Below are 24796 nucleotides of genomic sequence, written 5' to 3'. Positions count from 1 at the left end.
ATTTATTTTTGCAGCGAGCAAGTCCTACACCTGTGGCTGGAGTGTCTGTGCTCGTGCGAGAAGATCATAGAGAAGTGGTACTACCCCTGGTCCTTCCTGCGCAGTCCTGGCTGGGTCCAGATCAAGTGCGAGTTGCGCATCCTGTCGCGATTCGCGTTCAACCTCTCCCAGGACTGGGAGATCCCGCTCAAGAAGGGTGTCCAAAAAATCGGGGTAAGATAAGATGCTTTCTGATCATCTAGTTTGTAAAGCGATCAAAACTTTTTTATATTTTTTATCTGTTATACTAACCCCTCAACTACTTCATTTCTGAAAATTACAGCAAAAGCCAATGATGTACATTCCCTTTAAACAGAATCCTATTTTGACATTGAACATGTACATACAAAGTTTCATTAAATGTTTACCGCACTTGCAAAATGTGTCTTTTACTGCAAATAAAGGTATTTCACGGTTTAATTTTCTTCCAAGTGTTTTCCACACATGCAGGGAAATTAGTAGTCTGAGTATCATCCGTTATCCACGGAGCCATCTCCTGTCTAACGTCTGATATGTCAAAGCATGCAGATTTATGCAAGCTGCGCCAGCCAATCGGAGTCGACTTACTAAATCGTGACGTCATTTCATCCCAAAATCAGGACTAACGCTGTGATTGGTCAATTTGAATGCAGCGTTTTGTAATACAACAACAGCCGGGAGCACATTCGCGTAACATGATACCAAGCGCCGCGCGCCGTGACATTTTTTTTTAAATCCATGTCTATGACGCGCAACAGGTGAATGACCGAAGACCCGATAGACCTATAGAAAGCGCCTGCTGATTGGTCAAGAGGTGGGGTCTTGCCTAAGTAATCAGCAAATCTGTTCGCGCACAATAGACCACGGCTACATAGACTAGGAAATTAGAATATGACCTGGAGAATTGTCTTAAAAAAATTGGGTTTTTTTTTTTTTTTGCTTTTTCACAGAGACCAGCAACCTTAAAAGACAGCGTCCAAGACATGTTGATTAAGCACCACCTCTTCAGCTGGGACCTTTGACCTGTACGACCCACAACCTTTGACCTCTTCACCTCTGCCATTCCATGCAGTACTGTGTAGCATGTTGATAGCAAGTCACACAGACTCTTTTTGTCTATTCATATTTTGAAATCCTAATGAATATTGAAATCCTTATGAATATTGAAATCCTAATGAATATTGAAATCCTAATGAATATTGAAATCCTTATGAATATTGATATCCTTAGGAATACTGATAAAGCTTTGGCCTTTGACCCGGCCCCCTGCAATGCCACACAGTACTGTGGTCAGTGTCACTCAGTTCATGATGGGGAATCCTCATGCATATTCATTAACTTTGGAATGTTGTGGATTTTTTTTAGTTGTTCCAAAGAAGAGTTGTTGAAGTCACCTTTATTTTGTACCTATTTAAACAGATAAAACTAGAGAAGTTACAAGAAAGATATCAGAGAAAGAAAAAGGCTGCTTTTTTTGCAACGTTTGTCTTCGCTTATTGTATATAACTGTATATTAAATAGGACTACATGGTATTGAATTCACGGGGGATTAAAAATTCAGTATTCTTGCACTTGCATTTCCTTTTTAAAGTGAATTCACATTTCCAAAACAAATTCCACCAGAATATGTATATTCTTTTTCGACATAAGCTGAACCTTGACAAAAATGAAATATTTATTTGAAGTTAATGCAAGGTTGGAGAATATGTGTGAATTTAGTCGCTCTAGACTAGTGAAAAGAAAATAACTCTTCTGAGAAATATTGCAATATGTATTCCTTAATAAAGCGGAACAGTTCCTTCCATTGTAAATATTGTAAAAAAATAAATAGTAGATATTTAATATGGCTTGCTATGTATGTGTGCAAATAGCACACGTGTGTACGATTGTGTCCATATAGAAGGGTGTTAATGCTGATTGGCTGCTAATCTATGAAAATTCATTTGTGTGAATACTAGAGGGGGCGGTCCATTGCATGTAAATGTATAATATTTGCATGCAATGGACCGCCCACTTTAAGGCATCGAAGTACATGTAGGAGCTTTAAATTTAAATATTGAGCATGACTATGAAAAAAATACGGGGCTTTTGACTTGACATGCTGGTGTGACCTGTAGTTTGACCTCTTGTTGCTAAGGAAGGTGATGCTTCCAGGTCAGGTCAGGTCAGGTCATCTTCCATTTGCAGTTTATGTATACATGTATTCATGAAGATGATAAATAACATCACCTTGCTTAATACAATTTATAAAATTGAAGAATAAAGTCAGTATAAATGTAACTACATGTATTCCAAAAAAAAAATTTAATAGCTACAAAGATGGAAAAACAGTATGCTTATGAAATAAGTGGACACGAAAGAGTTCATATAGACAGGTAGAACATTACTTTTGGTTTTAAAGGCGTACATGCATGTGTGAAGGCTATTTGATCTTGGATAGTGATCTTTATAAAGACAGTTTTGTTGACATGGACTTGTCTATTTGTTTTTTTTTTTAGATATGACCTTTGTTTCTTGTTTTATGGCAGGTCAGTTGTAAGAATGACCCCAAACCTATGTTAACTATGGCTTTATCTAGGAAAAAAACAAGGAATTTCAGTTAAAAGACCAGCATAAACAGCTTGGTAAATCGAGTTAACACTTCATAAGTAGCGTCGGACTTGAGCTCAAGTTAAATTGTGGACCATGAATGACAACTTCAAAAGGAACTTTTTGTTGTCTAAAATTGCAAAGTTACTTTGCTAAATGTTTTTGCTTTGCATTTTTTTTTTTTTTTTTTTACAAATTAGCGTTTCAAGAATTGTTTTTCTTCGTAGATGTGATCAGCTGCGCTCTTTGAGGTTCTTCAAGTATGATGGCTTTGTATTCCGTGTTCCTCATTTGGTTTGTGTTTACTGGTTTCAGGGAAAAACCTTTCGGTAATATCAGTAAATTCACACAAAAATGTGTATTCACTTTATAATAATTTGATAATGAAGTGCAGTATAATTTGATGCTTATGGTGGCTGCAATTTAACTAAAATATATTGTCAAGTACGTATTGTTGATTGTACTTAATGATTTTAGAGTGTTTAATTCATGTTGTGATGTGCAATGATAAATAATGATTTTGGTCCGTAGAAAATTTACATGGATGATTTATGTAACTACTGCCAAGCTGTGTATACATGTAATTTGATGAGTGATGTTATTCTTTAAGATTATTTGCTTATGATGTTTTGAATGGTACACAAATGCATATATGCATAGCTGTAGAAAGAGTCATCAGATTGGTTGATGCTGGTCACGTGATCAGGCTGCCGAGATAAGTCCTCCATGCTGATTGGTTGACTGTTGTGATGCAAAGCCACTCTGCCACGCCCACTATGTGTAGTAGTATTTTTCAATGACTTCAAATGGTGGTATTGGATGCTTCATAATTTCTCTTTCACTGCTTAGGCTTTCCTTCAAAGAGAAAACCACTAGGTTTTGGCCTAATTTTCTGTACATGTGTTTTGTTTGTTCCATACCACTGAGGTTTTCAGCTATTCCAGTAGGCCTACGTTTTTCATTTGGGGCGTCTTCTCAAAATCTTGTGTTCAGATAAAAGAATTGCATCTAAATCTTGAGATTCAGAGGAATGTATTCAAAATTTTACATCAGTAATTTTGAAAATGTGCCAATTTTCAGAACAAAATGCATTAAATACACTGGACGTAATTTTAAGTAAATCCGTCTCGCTGCTAAAAAAAAAAATTGTACATTCTGAACTATTGTCGACATTGTACAGACGTTGTACATACGTATAAGAACTCTTCAGTTTTATTTTGTATTTTAAAAATAACCTTTAGAGCGTGTACACATCTCTTTTGTTTTGTCATGTATTTGAACACATTTCTGACTTGTTTTTTTTATGGTAGGTGTTTGTGGACATGAAACCTGACTTTGTTCAGATGAAAGCCTTAATTTCCACCTCAAATTCTCACTCAAGCAGAAATGCCGACGGACTAAAAGGTCCATGTAAAGTAAAGTCTGTCCCGAGCCAACGTGGCTCATCCGGCCGGCGTTTATCTCCGGTTTCAGTAGCATGAAACGACTAAGAATATTTCTACTCCCCCTGGATGGGATGCTAGTCCATGGCAGGTTACTCCCCAGCTAATGCCGGTACCCATTTATACTCCTGGGTGGAGAAGGGCAAGTGAGGGTGAAGTGCCTTGCCCAAGGACACAAAAGGTCCATGTAAAGTGAAGAATTTTGCCATTTTTTTTTAAAGAGAGGGAGTCTTTTTCAAAAGACAATTTGACATTGACCAAATTTTAGAATTCATTACCCTAGCCAGTAGCAACCCTCTCTCTGAATTTTTTAGTTTCTGAGCTTGCTTTTAGCTAGATCTACAGTTTGTGTACATGCTGCCTGAAAAAATACAATGAAATAGGAGCTTGAGAAAAGAAATGCATCCCCTTCATTGCATGTGCACATTGCATGTATTCATTGTTTTATTGAGCACTTAGTGCGCATTGAATGAACAGTAGTGAAAACATACATCAATTAGATACATGCAAAGTGTAAGGAGTAAGAAGATGAAAAATTGAATACAAGTATGGCATGCATGTGCTGCACAATAAAAGAAGAAAACTTGAATAAATGCAACCGTGTTGTGTTCGGGTTTTATTGCTGGGCCCAGAGGGCCAGGCTATAGTGTTCTCTTTGTTCCTTCTGACTTGCGAGCCGGGCAGTGCTATTGTATCGGATTGCCCCGCAACACCAATGAAATCTGGCTTATCATTAGTTCAGAAACTTCAAGAGAATAGCCATTCTATATCTATTGAATTTTGTCCCAGTTGAATTTAATTGTGGTTTGGCTGTACCTTCCACAATCCTCCAAAATCATTCCAAAGCCACTTGGATTTTGAAAGATCTTCCAAGGGTCAAGTTAATGAGTTGTCCTAACACTGCCCACTATCTACTGGGTAGTATAACAGCAGTTTTTCTAATAAATGTCATCATACAACTAAAATTACCTGCATTCTTGCATAATTACAGACAAATACTGGCCAAAAAGCCATTAAAAACATGCAAATATTTCAAATGTTGATCTTCATATGTCCTTTGACAAGAGTTTTTTTAAAGTTGATGAAAACCTTTTAATTCATGGGTAGCGCAAGAGCGAAGAATGTTATTTCCCATACTCCATAGAGAGCTTGGCTGCCAACAGTGAGGGCGCCCTGTGCAAACTCTCTATTTTGCCTCGGATGTTTAATAGCTCAACTTTAGCTGCACTTTCCATAAAATAAAATTATTTGATCATTTCAAGAATCTCCTGGTCCATGTGTTCTAAATGGCTGTCAATAATAATTCTCTAATCTTGGAAGAGAACATTTTGGTCTAGCTTATGTCTAGGTCACTTTCTCGACCCTTTCTTGGCCTTGGGCGTCTTCTTGGGCGTCTTCTTTTTCTCCACTTTCTTCTTGTGCGTCTTTCCCTTTTTCCCGGCCTTTGGCTTGGCTTTCACAATCTTCCTCTGGCTTTCCAGTCGCTTGGCCTGCCGTTCCTTCGTGGCCTTCTTGGCGTTCCTGGCGATCCGCTGCGCCTCCCGGACCGACTTGGCGTCTTTCTCCTGCCGCACTTTGTCTGAGTCCTTCTGCCGTACGGTCTGGGCGGTTGGCTTGGGCGCACTGGCCGAGTTCAGCTTGAACGAGCCGCTGGCCCCGGACCCTTTCACCTGGATCAGATCCCCGCGTGTCACACCCTTCTTGATAGCATTGCGGATGTAGGTGTTATGGCTGTCCAGTCCGTAGTTGGCGGAGAGATACTTCTTGATCGCCTGCAGGGAGGACCCGCCGCGGTCTTGAGTCAAGCCGATCGCTTCCTCCACCATCTCCTTGAACTTGGGCTTGGCCGTCGAGCTGATCGCCGACGTTTTTCTCTTCCTTTTCTGTTTGGATTTTGCCCCGCCGTCTTCAGCAGTGTGATCAGCAGCAGTCGGATTGTCATCGTCCGCCATTTTTATTCACTGAAGCCTGCGTTTTATGTGTAAATTGCCCCAGGTTTTGGAATTAGAAATGACAATAAAAGAGTGACCGCAATATTATCATGCACAACATGTACACGATATTTTGACACGAACTACACGCTATAATGTTTGTATGGTCTGTGCGTACGTAGGAGAAATCACCCAATTATGTGTGTACGTGACAGGTGCTTTACAACCCTACGTGCGGCGGCGACGAAGTTTCTGTGTTTTGCTCTCGAAAGATCTGGTCATAAACAGCCTTAAAAACTGGATTTCCGTGACGATTTTGGTTTAAGGCTCACCTACGATTAATGTTCTTCCACACAGTATCGATGGAATCATCTTCCCTTTGAGTTTAGGGGTAGAATTCGGGCGATCAGTAAAACAAAATTTTGAAATCATGGCCTGACCTTTATTTCGCATACGCGAAATCTCCGTTAATTCGGACAGAGAGCGGGCGAGAAATGCACGTCAGGTAAATTCAACATCTGGGCAATTTTTCGGAAGTTAAGCAAGGGCCTCCCGCAGCGAGGAAAAGTGACGAATATGCTGCTTTAAAAAATAAATGAATAACACTTCAAGTTCGTTTTCGCGCCGCACCAGAACGCGCATTTCCATAGAGGGCGCTACATGCCGTCTTTTAATATAAAGCACATGTACAATTCTGTACATGATGTACATGTACAATGTACATGTATGCACGTGTACTTCAGTTCACGTGTTTTGCCACAGATCCTGGACGACTTTGGGGCGTGCCCATTCCTACCATACCCTCCCCTTTCATGTGTAGGGTTTTTTTTCCAGTAATTCTCCTAAAAAGAAGGGTGAGGGACGACTTGTTTTTCAATCGATGCTACTGTACTCGTCTCTTTTTCTCTACAAATTTGTGAAGCAGTAAGAGCGAGAAGAACAAAAGGGGAATGAGTGATGAGCGCCCTCACAGGCCTCCCCCAGCAATTCAAGTCACTTATAAATGAACAAACATAAAGCACTCTTGTGGAGACGATAACTCAATTACAACACATAGCACTGAATTGAAATTGCGTCCAATAATAGGTCAAGATATGAGACACAAATGGTTTGAAAATCAATGGGAACCGGTGAAGAATAGAGTATTAATCGAAATTCAATCCAAATTCAAGTCACTTATCAATGAACAAACATAAAGCACTCTTGTGGAGACGATAACTCAATAACATCACATAGCACTGAATTGAAATTGCGTCCAATAATAGGTCAAGATATGGGACACAAATGGTTTGAAAATCGACAGGAACCTTTGAAGAATAAATTTAATATGATTTAAAGAAATACAGTGTACTAATCGCGAAAAAAATCAATCCAAATTCAAGTCACTTTTAATTGAACATAAATAAAGCACTCTTTGTGGAGACGATAACTCAAGAAAAACACATAGCACTGAATTGAAATTGCGTCCAATAATAGGTCAAGATATGGGACACAAATGGTTTGAAAATCAATGGGAACCGTTGAAGAATAAATTTAGTATGATTTAAAGAAATACAGAGTACTAATCAAGAAAAATTCAATCCAAATTCAAGTCACTTATCAATGAACAAACATAAAGCACTCTTGTGGAGACGATAAACTCAATAACAACACATAGCACTGAATTGAAATTGCGTCCAATAATTGGTCAAGATATGAGACACAAATGGTTTGAAAATAGACGGGAACCTTTGAAGAATAAATTTAATATGATTTAAAGAAATACAGTGTACTAATCGCGAAAAAAATCAATTATGTTAAAGAATTTAACATAAATAAAGCACTTTTTGTGGAGATGATAAATCAAGAAAAACACACTATATTGAATTGAAATTGCATCCAACAATTGGTCGTCATATATGACACAATTGTTTTGAAAATCAACACTGCGCTTAAGTACCCTACATTGTTTTGGTTATATTATTTTTATTGTCTGACGATTTCTCTCGATATTCAACAGATTTGTGTAATATATAACGAACCGTTTTTATACAAGATTTCAATTTAATGCCGAATGTTGTTTTTGAGTTATCGTCCGGCAAACGAATGTGTTGTTTTTGTTCCATGAAAGTTGACTTTCGTTCGGATTGTATTTTTCGCACTTGTCCCGAGATTCATAAAAATTACCATACCAAAAAATACGAGATAAAAGTAAAGAGTCACTTTTTCTGTTTTGACTAGTCGCCTGACTTCTTGACAACCATGTCATGCCAATGACATGGTTGGAAAATAAAAAGGCAAGAGTGTATTCTTCACTTTCTTGGTATAAATATCGCAAGAACAATTTTATCATAATTAATCCCCCCCCCCCTCTCTCTCTAGCGCCCCGCCTCCCAAAAAAGAGGTCCCCTGCTGGTCAAAAGGTGGCGCTCTTCATTGTTACTGCAAGTGTTGCAAATTTGACAGCCGCCAATTTTGACAAAATGTCATGTTTATCTAGGCCCTATCTACCGTTTTCTTGGTGTCCACGTAACCAGGTGTGGCTTTGGGAGGCATTTTTTGAGGTACATTTTCCCTTATCGTTTTTATGTTACCCAAGACAATGGTATAATGTTTATAACTCTTGTTAGAAAAATATACAGGCTGTGTGTTCCTTCCTCCATTCCATGCTCCAGCACAGCAGACGGGGGGGGGGGGGGGGGGGGGGGGGGGGGGGGGGGGGGGGGGGGGGGGGGGGGAACTGGGGGGGGGGGGGGGGGGGGGAACTGGGGGGGGAGGGGGGGGGATGCGTGTCTCCCCCCCCCCCCCCTTGTAGTTGGATACATGTATTGTATGTAGATTCAGCAGTTGATGCATGGGTTTTGTGGATTGTGGTTAGCTTGAGTAACTCTAGCCCCATAAATGTGGCCTATTTACTGGACTGCCTCCGTAAACATAGGCCACACATCCACATGTACAAAAAACGTGTCGACTTTGCCAAATTTTTGATTTTCACATTTAGACTGACTTTGTAGGTTTTTTTTGCTTTAGAAGCATTCTCACCCTCTACATAGGCTAATCAGAAAGTGCTGCCTTTTTCAGATGTCCATTTTTCGTGAAATTTCCAGATACATTTGCACACGTTTGCGTATCAAAATTTCAACATGAAATTTCACACAAATTAGACATCTGAAAAAGGCAGCACTTTCTGATTAGCCTATATAGAGGGTGAGAATGCTTCTAAAACAAAAAAAAACCTACAAAGTAAGCCTAAATGTTAAAATCAAAATTTGGCAAAGTCGACATGTTTTTGTACATGTGGCTGTGTGGCCTATGTTTACGGAGGCAGTCCAGTAAATAGGCCACATTTATGGGGCTAGAGTACCTCCAGCTGACATGCTCCATATTCATTCACATGTAACGCTGGAGGCATAACCTGTTCGTTAGAATGTGGTGTTTTTTTTACGGACAAGCCACCGGAATCGTCAAGATTTTTCACATTTTTTTGTGTGTGGTCTGTTTCAAGTCGATCATTAGGCTTCGTAAATGACTGTTGAATGTATGAGGTATGTAAATGAACTCTGGGGTGGGATATTAGAGGTGAAAATGAACAATTTTTGAGAGGCAAATTTTTTTAGAGTCTCTTGCTACCACATTCTAACGAACAGGTTATGCCTCCAGCATTACATGTGATGGAGCATCAGCTGGAGTTACTCAAGCTAGATTGTGGTGGGGAAGGGAGCGGGGTTGGTGGGGTTAACAACATTTCAACTTGAACTTGGGTGGGGGAACATATGTCATCTAAATTGCAGACTTTTATTCCTTTATTCAGAGAGTGCAAGAACTTTAAATATTTATTAATATTAATAAGAATATTAGTGCAAACAACCAAACTTTGTCACGACTGTAATGTGCCTAGTGCCTACATGTGGTTAACATGGGAAAAAAGTCTTAATGCAATGTCAAGTTATATTATTCAAAAAAAGATCCTTCACAGTTCTCACAGCTTTCGTGGTTCAGTTACTGTCATTTCCTGTGCCATTCATTGAGTGTCCCGAGTTAAAACCAGGGGAAGCGAAGTATCATGCTTTATACACTAGATTAGATCACTTTCCTTCAGCTGTTGATGTTGGCTGATCCTTCTGAATGAAAAGAGTACAGATGAATCTTTCCAATAGTTAATAAAGCAGCCATCTTTTAAAACTAGACTGCAGTACATTAAAAAATGAGTTTCCAAAAAAGGGTATACATATCAATTGAAAAAAGTTCAAACCAGCAGCATTCCCCATGCAGAATGCCTCAATCATGCTGAGTCAGTAGGTTTCTCCCAAACAGTGTCTTGTGTCATCTGTAAGCGTAATTTGTGCCCTGATTGCATAATTTTGCAATTTTCTTAATCAGTTGTATGCCGTTTTAAAATGGTACATTTCAGTGGCTGTGGCTGATCAAATATCAGTTGATCAAGTTGGGAATAAGAGTCCCAGTTCAGAATTTTTGTGTAAATTCACTTAATTGAGGATAAGTTCTGGCTACTCGTAGCCAATGTCACTGTTAACATGTCGGATCTTCATTTCACTTTTAATCAGTTCTGCAGTTATTGGGATGCTCCCCCAGCATTGTGTTGCTTGGCAAGGAGTGTAGGCATTCAGATTAACCTGCTTGGCGCAGCTGACATCATGGTTTTGAAACCACCATCCGCCTCCCATTATGACTGCACATATCCGTTTGGCCCCTTGATCCCTAGTTGTGAATGCCATGCCATCGTGGTTGCCAAGGATGTTAACGCTGAGATTCCCTGAAGAATAAAAGTGACTTATGGAGAGATTGAACTCTGGGCCGGTGACACTAAAACTGGGATATGTGACATATCTGTACTCGAGCTCATCGGTATTTTGGAACCACAGGTCCACGCGCAACTGCCATACAGCGCCATCTGCTGTAACAGTAGCCAAGTTGTCGTTGCCCCACCAAAAATCATCGTCAGTGGGACTGCCAAATCCATTCTTGTAGTCCATAAAATTTGTGTCGAAAACCTGTTCGCTTCCCCAGTCTATACTTATGTACCGGTGACTGCGTCGCTGGAACACAATCCAGCCTCTTCCGTCACTGTCCAGTTCGCAGAGTGCATCGATGCCTGTCGGGATACCAAGGGGGTAGATTGTTGCCGTGGTTTGCCCAGTTCCGTGACTGATATCGTTGTCATACTCTGGACAGTAGCTTCCAAGATTTTGTGTCACCAAGTCGGCATTTCCATTGCTGTTGCTCACCACCGTTATAGATTGTGACAATGTCGGCGTCAGTGGTTCTGTCGACTGTTTGTTGCACCCCAGTGCCGTCAAGATCTCGCTTTTATCATCGGCAGCTACTATTGCGGTCTTGGACCGAGGTGCCTGAACCAACCGTCCCTGTTGCGACTTGGCCACGTTCACGCCACCAGGCAGGATGCGAGTGCATTTGCAGGGCTGGCTGTGCGGGATAACCCACTGGGGATCATCACCATCACTGCCTCCTAACTCCTGCCCAGAGTAGCAGACCTGCTCGGCAGTTGCCAGAGCATTAATTGCTATCAGCAGCACGGCAAATATACCAAAGCTTGCCATTTCTCTGTACCTCAACTCCAACACTTGAAAATACAGTAGAATTCTGCTCAGAAAGTTATGTAGAGCTACTGATGAACAGTCACAAGGGAATTGAGCAAAGTCTGAACAAGAGGAGACTTAAATACAATTTGTAGCCAAAGAAAATTAACGACCAATTAGCCTCAGAAAGTATTGCTTGGCAAAACCAACTGCCATCATCAAGGAGTGCTCGTATATCAGTTGTGGTCTTGATGAGGGTTTCAAGGTAAAAGTCTCAAAGTTGAAGAATATGCTAATCAATAATTGTAATTTATGATTAATTGGTACTTGTACTTGAGAGTTCCTGTAGGAAACAAAAGTATTGCTAATTAACAGTTTATAAGTTCAAGTTTCTCACTTTTTGTGGGAAACTGTACATATGTACATGTACATGTAGATGGTTCGTGTACAGGAACCATATTACAGTATGTACATGTACATGGGCAAAACAAAGGCCTACCAAAACTTGATTAGCTTTTTTGAGTACTGGACGAATAAGGGTGAAACTTATCATGAAAGAAGACACTGTCTACACATTATTTCAAACATTTACTCCTTTTTTTTTACCATTAACCTTCCCAGACCCTTCAAAATCCACTTTGAGTCTTTTTGGGATTTCACAAAGATAGAGCCTTTTACTTTGCATTGGGCTTGATGTCCTTCAAGTTTAAAGACATCCATGTACTGTTTGTGCTTTTCTTGAGTTTCACCCTAAAAAATAAATTACTTTTTTTGCAGTTTTCCAAGAAAAACTATGTATTCTTATTTTGGCTGAATCACTATTTTTCTAACTATACAAGCATTATAGGCTCGGTGCACAAGTACCCCCTTCACCGTTAAGAAAGGGCAATTTTTTGTGCATACGATCATATGGAGGCGTCTGCATGTAGTCAAGGGTAAAAGCTAGAATTTGATGGTTTTGGGTGTTTTTCCCCTTATTTTTCCCATAAAAAATAGGTGGGGGCTTTCAAAAAAGGGTAGGTACATGTAGGGAAACTGGAAGCAGAAGGTTTTTTTTTTTTTTTTGGCTTTATAAAAAAAAAAGACCAAATTAAAGCCTTCAACTTCAGAAGGGCTAGCAATTAAGTGTAATTTATTTTTTTCACTTGATTAAAAGTCATCAAGGAGCGAACAGCCGCAAATTACCAATTACAAGATGAATTACGCACCAAGCGAACCATGCATCAATTCAAATTGTCTCATTAAGTTTCAGAATTGATGTGATAAAAAAAAGGAAGATCAGTTCAAGGTTTTTGCACTCTGTTTTGTTCTGGTGTAAGGTCTGTCTTCTTGTTTCATAAAACCACTAGCACAAGGACAATTTATATTGCTGAGCATAAAACTTTGTAAAAAAAAGTGGCGACACAGCAATGAAAAGTTTTATACACTGGATTTGCAAGTTTCAGCAGTGAACAACACTGAAAAGTTAGCTGAATGTTTTTGCCTGTTAACCCTAGCTTTTGTACATTTTATACAATACACATTTCATGTGCAATAAATTCGGTATATATAATCTTTTTCTTTATTATTTCATAGCGAATAAAAATGCAAAATAAATGAATTGTCATTGTCGTTATTAAATAGTCATACCAGACACATTTGAAAACATCTGCTCAAATAAAAAAAAAAATATGTCCAAGTTCAGAGATTCATCAAAATTATCGTGTAAGTAGAATAACCCAAAAAGGCAGTAAAAAAAAAACAACTAAAAGTCACTTCAGAAAAAAAGCTTATTTCCCCCCCCTCCCCCGCCCCGCTGCTCCGCCTCCCAAGAAGGTCCTCTGCTAGTCAAGAGGGTTGTATTACACCAAATATGTGCTCATAGGAAGCAAAGCAAAATCGGACAGAAAGAGCGCCACCTTGTGACGCTCAGGAGCAAGGTGGTAATGTTTTTTTCACTGGAAATTAAAGATTACGACATCTACATGAAGGACAATTTTCTGTTCCATTTTACCAGAGCTAGGTAGCCATGTCAAATTTTTTTATATCCCCCTCTCCCAAAACCACCCCTAAAATGGTTGCCAATCCCTGGGCCCCAGTCTGAATGTAACCCTCTGCCTCTGTGCGAAATAGACCTACAAAGTTGGATTTTTTTTACAAAATCGCCTGAGTTTGAAGCCACTAGTCACAAATACTTGATAAATATCTTTCCAATTAATCCCAATTATAGACCGCATGGACCTCTTAAATACCCGTGGGATCACAAAATATTAATGAGCGCATTAATTTACAGCCTTTTGGTGGTATGCACCCTTTGATAACACTTTTGGGGGCCTCTTGTGAGATAAACTGGACTCAAGTCAAACTGAAATACAGTAACCACCTCAAAAAATGAAAGGTGCGTGCTTGCTTTTCTTAAATGGTGCTACAGTGTGTCTGCTGCTACTGCTTTCTGCTTAGCGTTATTCAAAAGCGCGCACATTGGCAGTGACAAACTCAGGTCAAAAGGGTCATTTTCTTCTCCTGAAAATTACTTGTTATTAATGAGCTCGCGCCCATTAATTTACAGCCTTTTGGTGGTATGCACCCAGAGGTGGCGCTCTTTAGTGTTGCTGCAAATCTTGGCAGTTGCCAATCATTTGACAATTTTATGTGTGTAACGTTAGGTCTGCATGTAAAGTTGGGACGGTCCCAACTATCTACGCTGTGTGGCATGAGGTCACCTTAAGGATGAAAGTTCATTAGCATACATAGTGCATTTTCATCTGTTGCTATGTGTTACCATTCAGAACTCCAGACTCAAGAACTATTCTGGTTTATTTTTTTTTAAAGCTATAGTCCATCATTTGCAGCCATCCGAAAAGTAACTGGCGTAATTATTGTTGAAAAACATACTTGGTTGAAAGATAGTACTTGTTAGTGGACTAAACTCCCTGTGAAATTATTCTTTCTGGCAAGCTGTCATTTTGAAGTAATCAACGAAAGAAGACCTTTCCAACGGTGCGTCTTAAGACGCACTGTAGGAACATTTAAATTAGTAGTTCGTTTTGTTATTCGGCGAAGCGCGCGCAAGCATTGGCACGACACACACGCGCGTGCGGTTGCTATAATTTGTCGGATCAGTGCGCGACATCGCGTATAGCTGCAATCGGCTCAGTGAGAATGTGTCTCGGATGCTGAATTCAGGCCAATTCAAAACATGATTCAGCAACTTTTGATTTGAAATTGAGATCCTAGAATGCTGTTTTTCTCGGAATAAACAGCTGAAGCAGAGCTGAAACTTCATCAGGTTAGTTGTTCAGTATCCTTCATTAGATTTTGAACACTTTTCGTTGCTTCAAACGAACAAAATGCACAAATTACAAATGATGGACTATAGCTTAAACGGGTCCGTGAACAAGAAAGATGGAAGTCCTGGATATCCGCGCCAACCTAAGCTATAGTTGGGATGAGGCTACACAATGTATTGCAGTTGTAATATAGATTCACACGTTTCATAATTATGCATTTATTTATATGGAAGTATATTTACAGGTGAAACTCCTAAGCGGGTTTGCGGGAGGCCAGGGAGGGGGGGGGGGGGGACTCCTCAGGGCATAGCTTTGTGGATGGGTGTGGGGAAGGGGTATTCAGGTATCGGGTTGGGTAACTTGGCTGGGGGAAAAGGACAATGTTATTTTGTTTGACCACACTTTTGCCTATCTACGGTAAAATTTTATTCTTGTATGCATAGTGCCTGAAATTAAAATATTAATATTAATAAGTGCAGATCAGCGAACTATGTCACTGCTTTAATAGTAAACACGGAATAAGAGTCTCACGAGGTAAATGCATAAATGTGAGTTGTAATGCAAACTTTTACGTAGATCCTTCACAGTTCGTACAGTCTTCGTGGTTCAGTTACTGTCATTTCCTGCGCCATTCATTAAGTGTCTGATTTAAAACCAGAGTTAGCGAAGTATCCTGCTTGAAAGATCACACTGAGTAGTTTCCTTCAGCTGTTGGTGTTGGTTGATCATTCTGAATGAAGTGAGCGCCGATGAATCCTTCCAAAAGTTAATAAGTTTTTTTTTTTATCTAGACTACAGACGTACATTGAAAATTTAAAGTCTCCAAGATTAATTTAAAGGGTACATGTATATCAATTTAAAAGTTCAAACCAGAAGCATTACTCATGCCGAATGCTTCAATCTGAGTCAATAGGCTTTCTTCCAAACAGTGTCTCAGTCTTGTATGATGTACATTAGGCCGAATTTCTGCACATAAGTTGCATTTTGCAATTTTATTTTATTGTATGCCGTTTTAAAACTTGTAAAGTTCAGTGGCTGTGGCAAAGTATCCCTCTGGACCCTTTGCTTCGCATTCTCACCTTAATGTGGATATGCTGTCACACACACTGAATTTCAAATATCAGTTGACCGACTTGGAACTAACAGTCCTAGTAAAGTTCACAAAAAGCATTTGTGTGAATTCACTTTTGTGGATGAGTTCATGGCTCGTACCGTACTACCAATATGGGAAGCCACTGCCACTTTAAACCCGTCGGATCTTCATTTCACAATTGATCAGTACCGCAGGGATCTTCAGCCAGCATTCTATTGCATGGCAAGGGGTGTCGGCATTCAGGTTAATTTGCTCATCACAGTCGACATTTTGAAACCACCATCCGCCTCCTGTTTGGGTTGCGCAAGCAGATCCGGCCCCTCGGTCCAAAGTTGAAAATGCCATGCCATGGTGGTTGCTGAGGATGTCGGAGAGATTGCCTGAGGGATAATAGTTGCTTATAGAGAGTGTGTACTCTGGGCTGGTAACACGGAAAGGGAAGTATGTGGCATATCTGTACTCCTCAACCTTGTTAGTCGCATCCCATAACCGCAGACTCACGCGCAGCTGCCATGTGCCATCTGCGGTAACAGTAGCCAAGTTGTCGTTTCCCCACCAGAAATTGTCACCGGTGAGGCTGCCAAATCCATTCTTGTATTCTTCAAAGGTTTTGTTGAAAACCTGTCTGCTTTCCCAGTCTGTGTAATTGCGTCGCTGGAACACAATCCAGCCTCTTCCGTCACTGTCCAGTTCGCAGAGCACATTGATGCCTGTCGGGATACCAAGGGGGTAGATTGTTGCCGTGGTTTGCCCAGTTCCGTGACTGATATCGTTGTCATACTCTGGACAGTAGCTTCCAAGATTTTGTGGCACCAATTCAGGATTTCCATTGCTGTTGCTCACCACCGTTATAGATTGTGACAAAGTTGGCGTCAGCGGTTCTGTCGACTGTTTGTTGCACCCCAGTGCCGTCAAGATCTCGCTTTTTTCATCGGCAGCTATTATTGCGGTCTTGGACAGAGGTGCCTGAACCAACCGTCCCTGTTGCGACTTGGCCACGTTCACGCCACCAGGCAGGATGCGAGTGCATTTGCAGGGCTGGCTGTGCGGGATAACCCACTGCGGATCATCACCGTCACTGCCTCCTAACTGCTGCCCAGAGTAGCAGACATCGGCAGTTGCCAGTGCGTTAATTGCTATCAGTAGCACGGCAAATATACCAAAGCTTGCCATTTCTCTGTACCTCAACTCCTACACTTGAAAATAGAGTAGAATGCGGCTCAAAAAATTATCACGTAGAGCAACTGATGAACAGTCACAAGGAAATGAACAAAGTCTGAACAAGAGGAGACTTAAATACAATTTGTAGCCAAAGAAAATTAACGACCAATTAGCCCTAGAAAGTATTGCTTGGCAAAACCAACTGCCATCATCAAGGAGTGCTCGTATATCAGTTGTGCTCTTGATTAAGTTTTCAAGGTAAAATCCCCCAAATTGAAGAAGATACTAATCAATAATTGTAATTAACGACTAATTAGTACCGTACTTGTACTTATTAGTACAAGAGGAGACTTACTGATACAATTTGTAGCCAAAGTAAATTAACGACCAATTAGCCTCAGAAAGTATTGCTGGGCAGAACTATTGCCATCATCAAGGAGTGCTCGTATATCAGTTGTGCTCTTGATGAGGTTTTCAAGGTAAAAGTCTCAAAGTTGAAGAATATGCTAATCAATCATTGTAATTAACAATTAATTAGTCCTTGTACTTTGAGAGTTCCCGTAGCAATTAACAGTTTATGAGTAAAAGTTTCTCAGTTTCAATGGGAAGACGGTTACGTGTACATTGGTCAAATCTTACCAATAAAACAGATTCTATTTTTTGAGTACTGGACTCATCAGGGTCAATCTTTAATTTGCAACTTTGTCAACCTTAACCTCGGATCCTTCAAAAACCACTTTTGAGTCTGTTGGGGATTTACAAAGGTAAAGCCTTTTACTTTGCATTGGGCTTGATGTCCTTCAAGTTTAAAGAAGTACTGTCTGTGCTATTTTTTAGTTTCACCCTGAAAAAATCCCTTTTTTTTCTTCCTTATTGCTATTTTTCTAGCAATACAAACATTATTGGCTTTTAATGAGACATAAGAAAAAAATATTGGCCCCTCGCATTTAGTTATGAAATATTTTCTGAACAAATTTTGAATTTTTTGTACCTATGGAATTAGGGATAAACATTCCTTTAAAGCTGTCCATACGCTAAAGGGTTTAGTCAACTTCTGAACGCTGGGCATTCAAATGAGTCAATTGAGTCTTCAAACAAAAAGCACAATTATCCAGAGCAGCCTTTTTCGACGTCTAGCAATTAAGTGTAATTTATTTGTTTTTACTTGAGTAACCCAACAGCTGCAAATTACCAATTACGAGATGAATTATGCCCCAAACGAGCCATGCATCAATTCAAATTGTCCCATAAATTTTCAGAATCGCCTTGAAAAAAAAAAATCCTTCATTACCAGCAGTTCCAGGTTTTTGCACTTTGCTTTGTTTTTGTATAAGCTGTCTTCTTGTTTCATTTCATAAGACCACAAGCACAAGGAAATTAAATAAGCTGATCACAAAACTTTGTAAAAACTAGTGGCACGGATAGCAATGGAAATTTCTATGCGTTGGATTTGCAAGTTTCAGAATTGAATTATGCTGATAAGTTACAATGTATTTAGCTCATATCAACGTTCTTGCCATTTAACCTTAGCATTTCCAGAAAATGTTAAAAAAATTTAGTGTAGTGTAGGGCTAACATACAATACAAATAAATATGTACAATTTAACCACATCACGCTGGGATTAGTTTTGCGGAAAATTTTGTTTTCGCAAAATGCAAAACTTTCCAACCAACTTCTATATACAGCCAAACGCCACAAATACTGATTCGCAAGAGTCATTTCAACAGTATTTGTACGATATTTCTTGCCGAAACCTCATATGATTCCATACTCCGAGGGTGCAGCACTGGAGCGTAAATTGTCGAACAACAGGCCGTGCACAACGGCCAATTCAAGATCAACACACGGTCCGCCTCCACAGACTTCATGGACTTTGTGTGTGTGTACAAAAGGCATGAGGGATTAGCGTGTTTAGACATCACCCAGAGGCGAGTCGAGTAAATCTTGACGTTTAAACCTGTCAGCCGTGCCTGTGTATTACAAACAGCTGGTGCATGTAATCACGTCCTCCGACGCGAACTGGTTAATAGTTCAATATATAATATCGTTCTTTATTGTTTCTTATTGAGTAGGCCTATTTGTGCAATTAATCTATACAGTGAATATAAATGCAAAAGAAACAAAATGGTCTTATTAACATTACATACATTTGTGATTGTCATTATTAAATAGTCATACCAGTTCAATTTGAAAACATGTACTCTAATACAACAACAACAGCAACAACAAAACAGAAGAAAACAATTCATCAAGTGTTGCCTTTGAATTATATCTTATTTCCTAATCAGTCATTATCAACGTTAAAGATGTAAAATATCATTTTTTGCAGAAAGTTAAGTGCAAATGTGAATTATATATTCTCCCTTCTACATTTTAAAATCCCATACATGTGCGCATATATTTTATTGTGAGTGTGAATTATTAAAAGTGCACTTTCTTGGTCTTTTTTTTTTAATCTATATATGTAGCCACAATCCAAATGTTGCTCATGTGTAGTTTTTGTTTGCAGTTTAGAACAGATTCCTGAAATTCACTATTTCCGACAATTTTGTTTTCTGTTGAAATCACTTGGCTGAATAGACGGGGCGAATTTTCATTTCGCTCTTGCACAGGACGATCCCTTCATCATCCTCAGATGAATGAAAGTACTCAGAATAGCAGCGGTCCCCATTATAGCATTCATTTGCAGTGAGGAGCATTTCGGTGCGGGGATTTTGCATGTTGTACCACCAGCCTGTTTCCCCTTGCCGGCCCACTCGGAACACCCCGCCGCCATACGGACTGAGGAAATCGTTGGCAGTGCTGGCCGCTGCGAACTTTCCGAGGACCAGTGTGTTATCCGGGCCCTCTATGAACGCGGAGCTGTATCTGGCAAACCGGTGGATTTTAAGTTTGGACGTAGAAAGCGCGGTGCAGGGCGGATACAAGCTGAATAGCTTCAGTTCACCAACAAGATCAATTTGGATTTCCCACTGGTACCGCGTTTCGCGTGCGTCCCCGGCCCCCTGCATCAACTGCCTCACCAGCTCGTTGCCCAGCCAGAATTCGCCGGTCAGATCCCCGAAACCATCCGAGTAGTCTCGGAGCAGCCGGGTGAAGTTGACGGAGTTGTCGTGGCGACGGAAGATCAGCGTCCAGCCGCCGGCGTCGGTCTCCATGTCGCAGTAGGCCGGCGTGGATGGGTAGCCGGGGATGGTTATTCTGTACACCCCGCTGACGTTGTGGCCAGATTCCAGCAGGGATCGGCAGTCGGTCCCTAGAGTTGACCCAGGTGGATCCACATCAGTACCATCATCTGTTGATGGCTCATTTTCATCAAAGACCGATTCCTGTCAATTGAGGAAAAAAAATCGTCACTGATGCTGTTTCTTGGAAGGGGGTGGGCAAAGTACCAGTAATTCTGAACATTTTCAGACTTTTGTGTGGAATTAAAAAAAAAAATTGGGGGGATTGTATGACCTTCATATAGTGCAGACAATAGGTTTAGGATGAAGGAAGAAGGCTAAGTTGTGTTATGCCGTTTCAAATAACATGTATTATTCAACATACTGCCAAAATTTCATGCATCACAGTAACCAGCATTATTGTCTTGCACCTCATAGGCCCTAGACATAATTACTGCTTCAGGTTTATTCCATCAAAACAACATTCAGTCTCTCAGGATGCATTCTGATAAAACCGTCTTTAAAGTCGGCAATTCAAACTAAAGATGCATTGTCCCTGCTCTTGGACTAATTCAATTTTTCTCTTCCAATGAATTTTGGCCTTTGAATGTTTTATTATAAAGTCACCAAATGATTTTTCTATTGTAAGCATCTGCTACCCGGCATTGAAAAAAAAATGGCAATTTTATTTTGGATTTTTGCACCCACAAGCAGATCTACCCTGCAAGTAGACTGGTTCTGGTCAAGGCTTTATCCATTTTGATAAGGAGAAATTATGCTAGAACTGATTTTTTGTAGGGCTGCCCATTTTTTGGCAATTTATGTAAGTAATTATTCAAAATTTGTAAAATACTGACCTACATGTAGTAATTGTTCCATAACAAAATGTGGGCTGAATTTTTTTGGGTCAGTGTGTGACCAGAACTGTGATTGCAACATTAAAAGTTGATCAAGTTATTTCAAAAGTTGATTTTTGCTCACTTTAAATTCCCAATTTGCAAATTTCTTTGTTTTGTTTTTGTTTTTAAGGTTCTTTATCATAGCTTTTCATGCTAGCTGGTAAGTTAGCTACATCACTTCATGCTAAGCATATGACACCAACTACATGTATGTGTAATTGAAAGTGATTAAACAAGGAGACAAACGAACCTGTAGTTCTGTGGGCTCTTCTAACATTTGATCTTGGTTCCTGTTGTTCATGTCCTCACAGCCAAAAGACATGCGGATGGCATCGGCATTGTCGGAAAAGATCGGATGCAGGAGCTCGGTGAATTGAGGCACGGCGTGCTCTTGGAACGACTCCATGATGATTCCTCCAAGTCGCGTCTGGGTGCAGATGCAAGGGTCTGGAGTGGCCGTGGCCCAACGCCATTTCCCCCCTGCCTTGGGAAAGTCGGGATTGAGCACTAGCCCGATGTTGCAAGCATACCCAGCCCCTGATGTAACCAGGTAAGTTGTTACCAACAAGAGTAGAAGTAACAGATCGGACATGATGGTGTATAATTTGTTTTTATTTTATTCACGCCGGAGCACAAACCGCAAGGCTAGGTTGTCGTCCACGTCTGACTGAATAAGAACTGAAAGAAAACGCTGCAGCCTGCATCAGATAAGCCGAAATGTGTATCGTCATTTTTGATATGTGTAAAGATTTGCTTCAGTGCTGATTATTGTTGATTGCTTTTATAGTATCCATGGGAACGAGCTGTTTGCAATCTCAATTTTAGCCTTTCTGGTTTCTGCCCCACTGAAAATATTGCTGATGGCATGATGTTGGAGGAAAGGCTGTCATATGAAAAAGTATTGATTGCTTTGCAGAAAGGATGATAGAGACCGGCAACTAGAAATATACCTTTGTGTTTGTGAGCATGGCGAGTGCTGGATTTCTTACTACGTCACTGGATATTTCTAACATACCTGTTGGTATTGTAAATGCAAATTATCTTTTGAAAATCATATTCAATAAAAGATGTACTAACTTAAAATCTCAAGCTGTTTAACACCAACATCTCCCTCAGCCCCAAGTCCCCTCTTCCCGCCCCCCCCCCCCTCTCCCCCCCCCCCAAAAAAAAACTCCCTAATTTTCCTTACAAAACAATGTAGGATGGCTGGCTGGTCTTAAACACTTTTCCAGTGTCACGTGAAATTTGGACTCCCATGAAATCCGGTGCCTTTTAGTTTTAACGTTTCATTGGTTGAATGTTCACATTCCTCGCGTAGGCATGTGCAATACTACCAGTGAATCAGTATTTCATAGTCCAAAATTCACACTACACCAGCCCAGCTGCATTTTGCGTGACATCGCACAATACGCGCAACGCACACGCCAATCTCCTTATAAGGTAAAGAGTTGTAGAGGGACATTCCATATTATAGTCAGAGGGGTGTTTCATAAAACATGAAGTAAAACAGTTGAACAAAATGGTTGGCAATGTCTAGTTTTTGACTTGTTTTGGTTTTTGGACCGAAAAGATTTGTTTTTTTTTAACGAAAAAGTATTTATGAATGGGAATAAATATGTGCTTGGTCGGTATTAAACACTCTGTTTAAGACCGGTTGGAGTCTGGAGTGCTGATAATCACCCATCCAGACTCCACCGGTCTTAAACAGAGTGTTTAATACCGACCAAGCACACATTTATTCCCTTATTAAAATATCCATTGTACTGGTGTCTCTGGACCAAGTAAAGTGCGCCATCTACATGTATGTACATGCACATGTATATTTCATTCATGTTGAATTGGATCAGTGGTGCTGTGGCTCTTTCCATCTTTCTATTATACATTGTATACATGTAAATGATGATGACTCACTCCTTTTAAAGTCTCATTGGACCAGGTCATCTTCATGAACTGATGTTCACCTTTTTATATTTCTGTGCACCACCTACATTTTATGGAAGCGAACATTTATACAAACGCTTACATGTTCATTCCTTGCTTTCAACATTTCCAAATATTCCATTCTGAAAAAAAAAATTATACAGTTGGGTGGTTTTACTGTTGTTTTTTTTGTTATTTTTACATCAGTATGTACAGTGTAAAATACTTTTGAAAAAGTAGAAGTGGAACAGATACTTCTGCATCATGCAGTTGAATATGTTTGAAAGTTATCTGCAACTGCTGAGTTGGCATGGAAGAATTGCTATGACTTTTCACACATATCGATTTTGGGGCGGTGGGGGAGCGTGCCTCGTAGCAATTACAGCCATGGTGGCAACAACCGTTTCCTATATTCTCAAAACAAACGCAGAAGTGAGAACAATTGTCCACTTGCTTCATTTACTCCATATTCAGTCCACTGCGCTTGATTGATGAGATGCGGCAATCAAAAGGGGGGAAAAAAAAACCTCATTAACAGCGATGCATGGTATTGCCATGGCAACCAGGGTAAACACATTTCGTCAGTCGTGCTCTTGTCACTAGAAGCTGTCATTTGGCAGTTCAGTTCAACAGTTGTTTTTTTCCTTCTCCTTTTTGGATTTCTCACCTTTTTTTCTTGATTCTTGTTTTGTTTTGGGGTTTTGTTAAATTGGTCTTTTATGTTTTGTTTTGGTCTTTTATGCGTAGGTGTAGGAAAGTACTGAACAAGTGGTGATTTACACTTATAATTGCTTACAACTTTCCTCAGAAAATATTGGACTACAAATGGTCTACCAATTCTGGTACTAAAGTAAAGTCTGTTTCTGTTTGCTCGTAATCTCCAGTTTCCTTGACATGAAACGTCCTGCATGGGATGCCAGTCCATCACAGGCTACTCCTTAGCTACATGTAATGTTGATACACCTTGTTTTATAAGTGACTGAGAAATACATCGCAACATTTTTGCCAATTACATGTACAGTATACGTAAACTTTGGTTTATATACATTGCCGTCATTCTACAAAGAACATGTACATGGGTCGGTGTGTTCATGAGTTGATCGTTCATGAGTTGATCACTCCCGTCGTCTGCAAAGTGGGCGACGCCTGCAAAACGGGCGACAAGGGGCAAGGCCACCTCCTCCATTTAGTGAGCGAAGTGAAGCCTCGTTTATTACTATAGTTGGGTCCAATGTGGTCCCCCCCTAAAAAAACACAAAATCATAAAAAAAACACAAAACAAAAAACAAAATAAAGAAAGAATAATAAAATTTTAAAAAAGTGCTACACTCCCCACTTTCTTCACACGTAGGCCACCTTTGAATTATTTTTTTTTTTTTACATTTCTTGCTGCAACAATAAAAAAGGACAAAAAGCTGCTCTCTGAATCGATCGTTATTTTCTGTCCGCAATTGTTTTGCCTGATTGCCAGCAATCAGAATCAATTGTCTTCGCTTTTCCTGTTTACGGAAGTCCTCCGCCAGCCAAGGTCTTCTACTTCATCTGAGAAGTAAGAAAAAAGTGTACAAAAAAGCATAAAAACCTGTTGCATGATTGATATGGCAGCATTTCTGCCTTGACTTGAGTCGACAACTTTCTTACTCAGAAGTACGTGAGCTGGCCAACTTTGTTTCTGTTGTTGAATTTAACTCGATTCCATTTGGAGTTTATGCCTTTCTGACGAATTTGAGTATAAATGCTGTCTTAAATAAATGTTTTCCCATGAAACAGAA

General features: G+C 39.9%; 4 protein-coding genes and 1 long non-coding RNA gene across 5 annotated transcripts in view; 2 read left to right on the top strand and 3 right to left on the bottom strand.

Moving 5' to 3' along the window:
- Positions 1-4642, top strand: part of LOC119734719 (small G protein signaling modulator 3 homolog) — a 43929-nt gene extending 39287 nt beyond the window's left edge. The window contains exons 21-23 of the mRNA XM_038208258.1: positions 15-213; positions 969-4011; positions 4231-4642. Coding sequence (XP_038064186.1) covers positions 15-213; positions 969-1040 — 271 coding nt within the window. The 3' untranslated portion in view covers positions 1041-4011; positions 4231-4642. The remainder of the gene's footprint in view (positions 1-14; positions 214-968; positions 4012-4230) is intronic.
- LOC119734718 (histone H1.1, embryonic-like) lies at positions 4459-6138 on the bottom strand. Its single transcript, XM_038208257.1, has one exon. It carries the CDS (start codon positions 5999-6001, stop codon positions 5399-5401), a length of 603 nt encoding a protein of 200 aa, XP_038064185.1. The 5' UTR covers positions 6002-6138; the 3' UTR covers positions 4459-5398.
- A 2254-nt stretch (positions 6139-8392) lies between these two features.
- The window catches only part of LOC119735018, a 39465-nt gene continuing 23061 nt past the window's right edge, over positions 8393-24796 (top strand). Inside the window, exons 1-2 of the long non-coding RNA XR_005272138.1 lie at positions 8393-8523; positions 21416-21654. This is a non-coding gene — a long non-coding RNA (uncharacterized LOC119735018). The remainder of the gene's footprint in view (positions 8524-21415; positions 21655-24796) is intronic.
- LOC119735017 (ficolin-1-A-like) lies at positions 15179-17260 on the bottom strand. The gene has a single exon (XM_038208696.1). It carries the CDS (start codon positions 17050-17052, stop codon positions 16030-16032), a length of 1023 nt encoding a protein of 340 aa, XP_038064624.1. The 5' UTR covers positions 17053-17260; the 3' UTR covers positions 15179-16029.
- LOC119735016 (ficolin-1-like) lies at positions 18891-21813 on the bottom strand. Its single transcript, XM_038208695.1, has 2 exons — positions 21355-21813; positions 18891-20370 (listed from the first exon to the last, which is right to left on the bottom strand). The coding sequence occupies exons 1-2, from the start codon at positions 21694-21696 to the stop codon at positions 19606-19608; spliced, it is 1107 nt and encodes a 368-aa protein (XP_038064623.1). The 5' UTR covers positions 21697-21813; the 3' UTR covers positions 18891-19605.

The sequence above is a fragment of the Patiria miniata genome, unplaced genomic scaffold, assembly GCF_015706575.1.
Source record: "Patiria miniata isolate m_02_andy unplaced genomic scaffold, ASM1570657v1 HiC_scaffold_28, whole genome shotgun sequence".
Lineage (NCBI taxonomy): Eukaryota > Metazoa > Echinodermata > Asteroidea > Valvatida > Asterinidae > Patiria > Patiria miniata.
The sequence above is the reverse complement of the archived record's forward strand: the minus strand, read 5'-3'. Positions and strand labels throughout refer to the sequence as shown.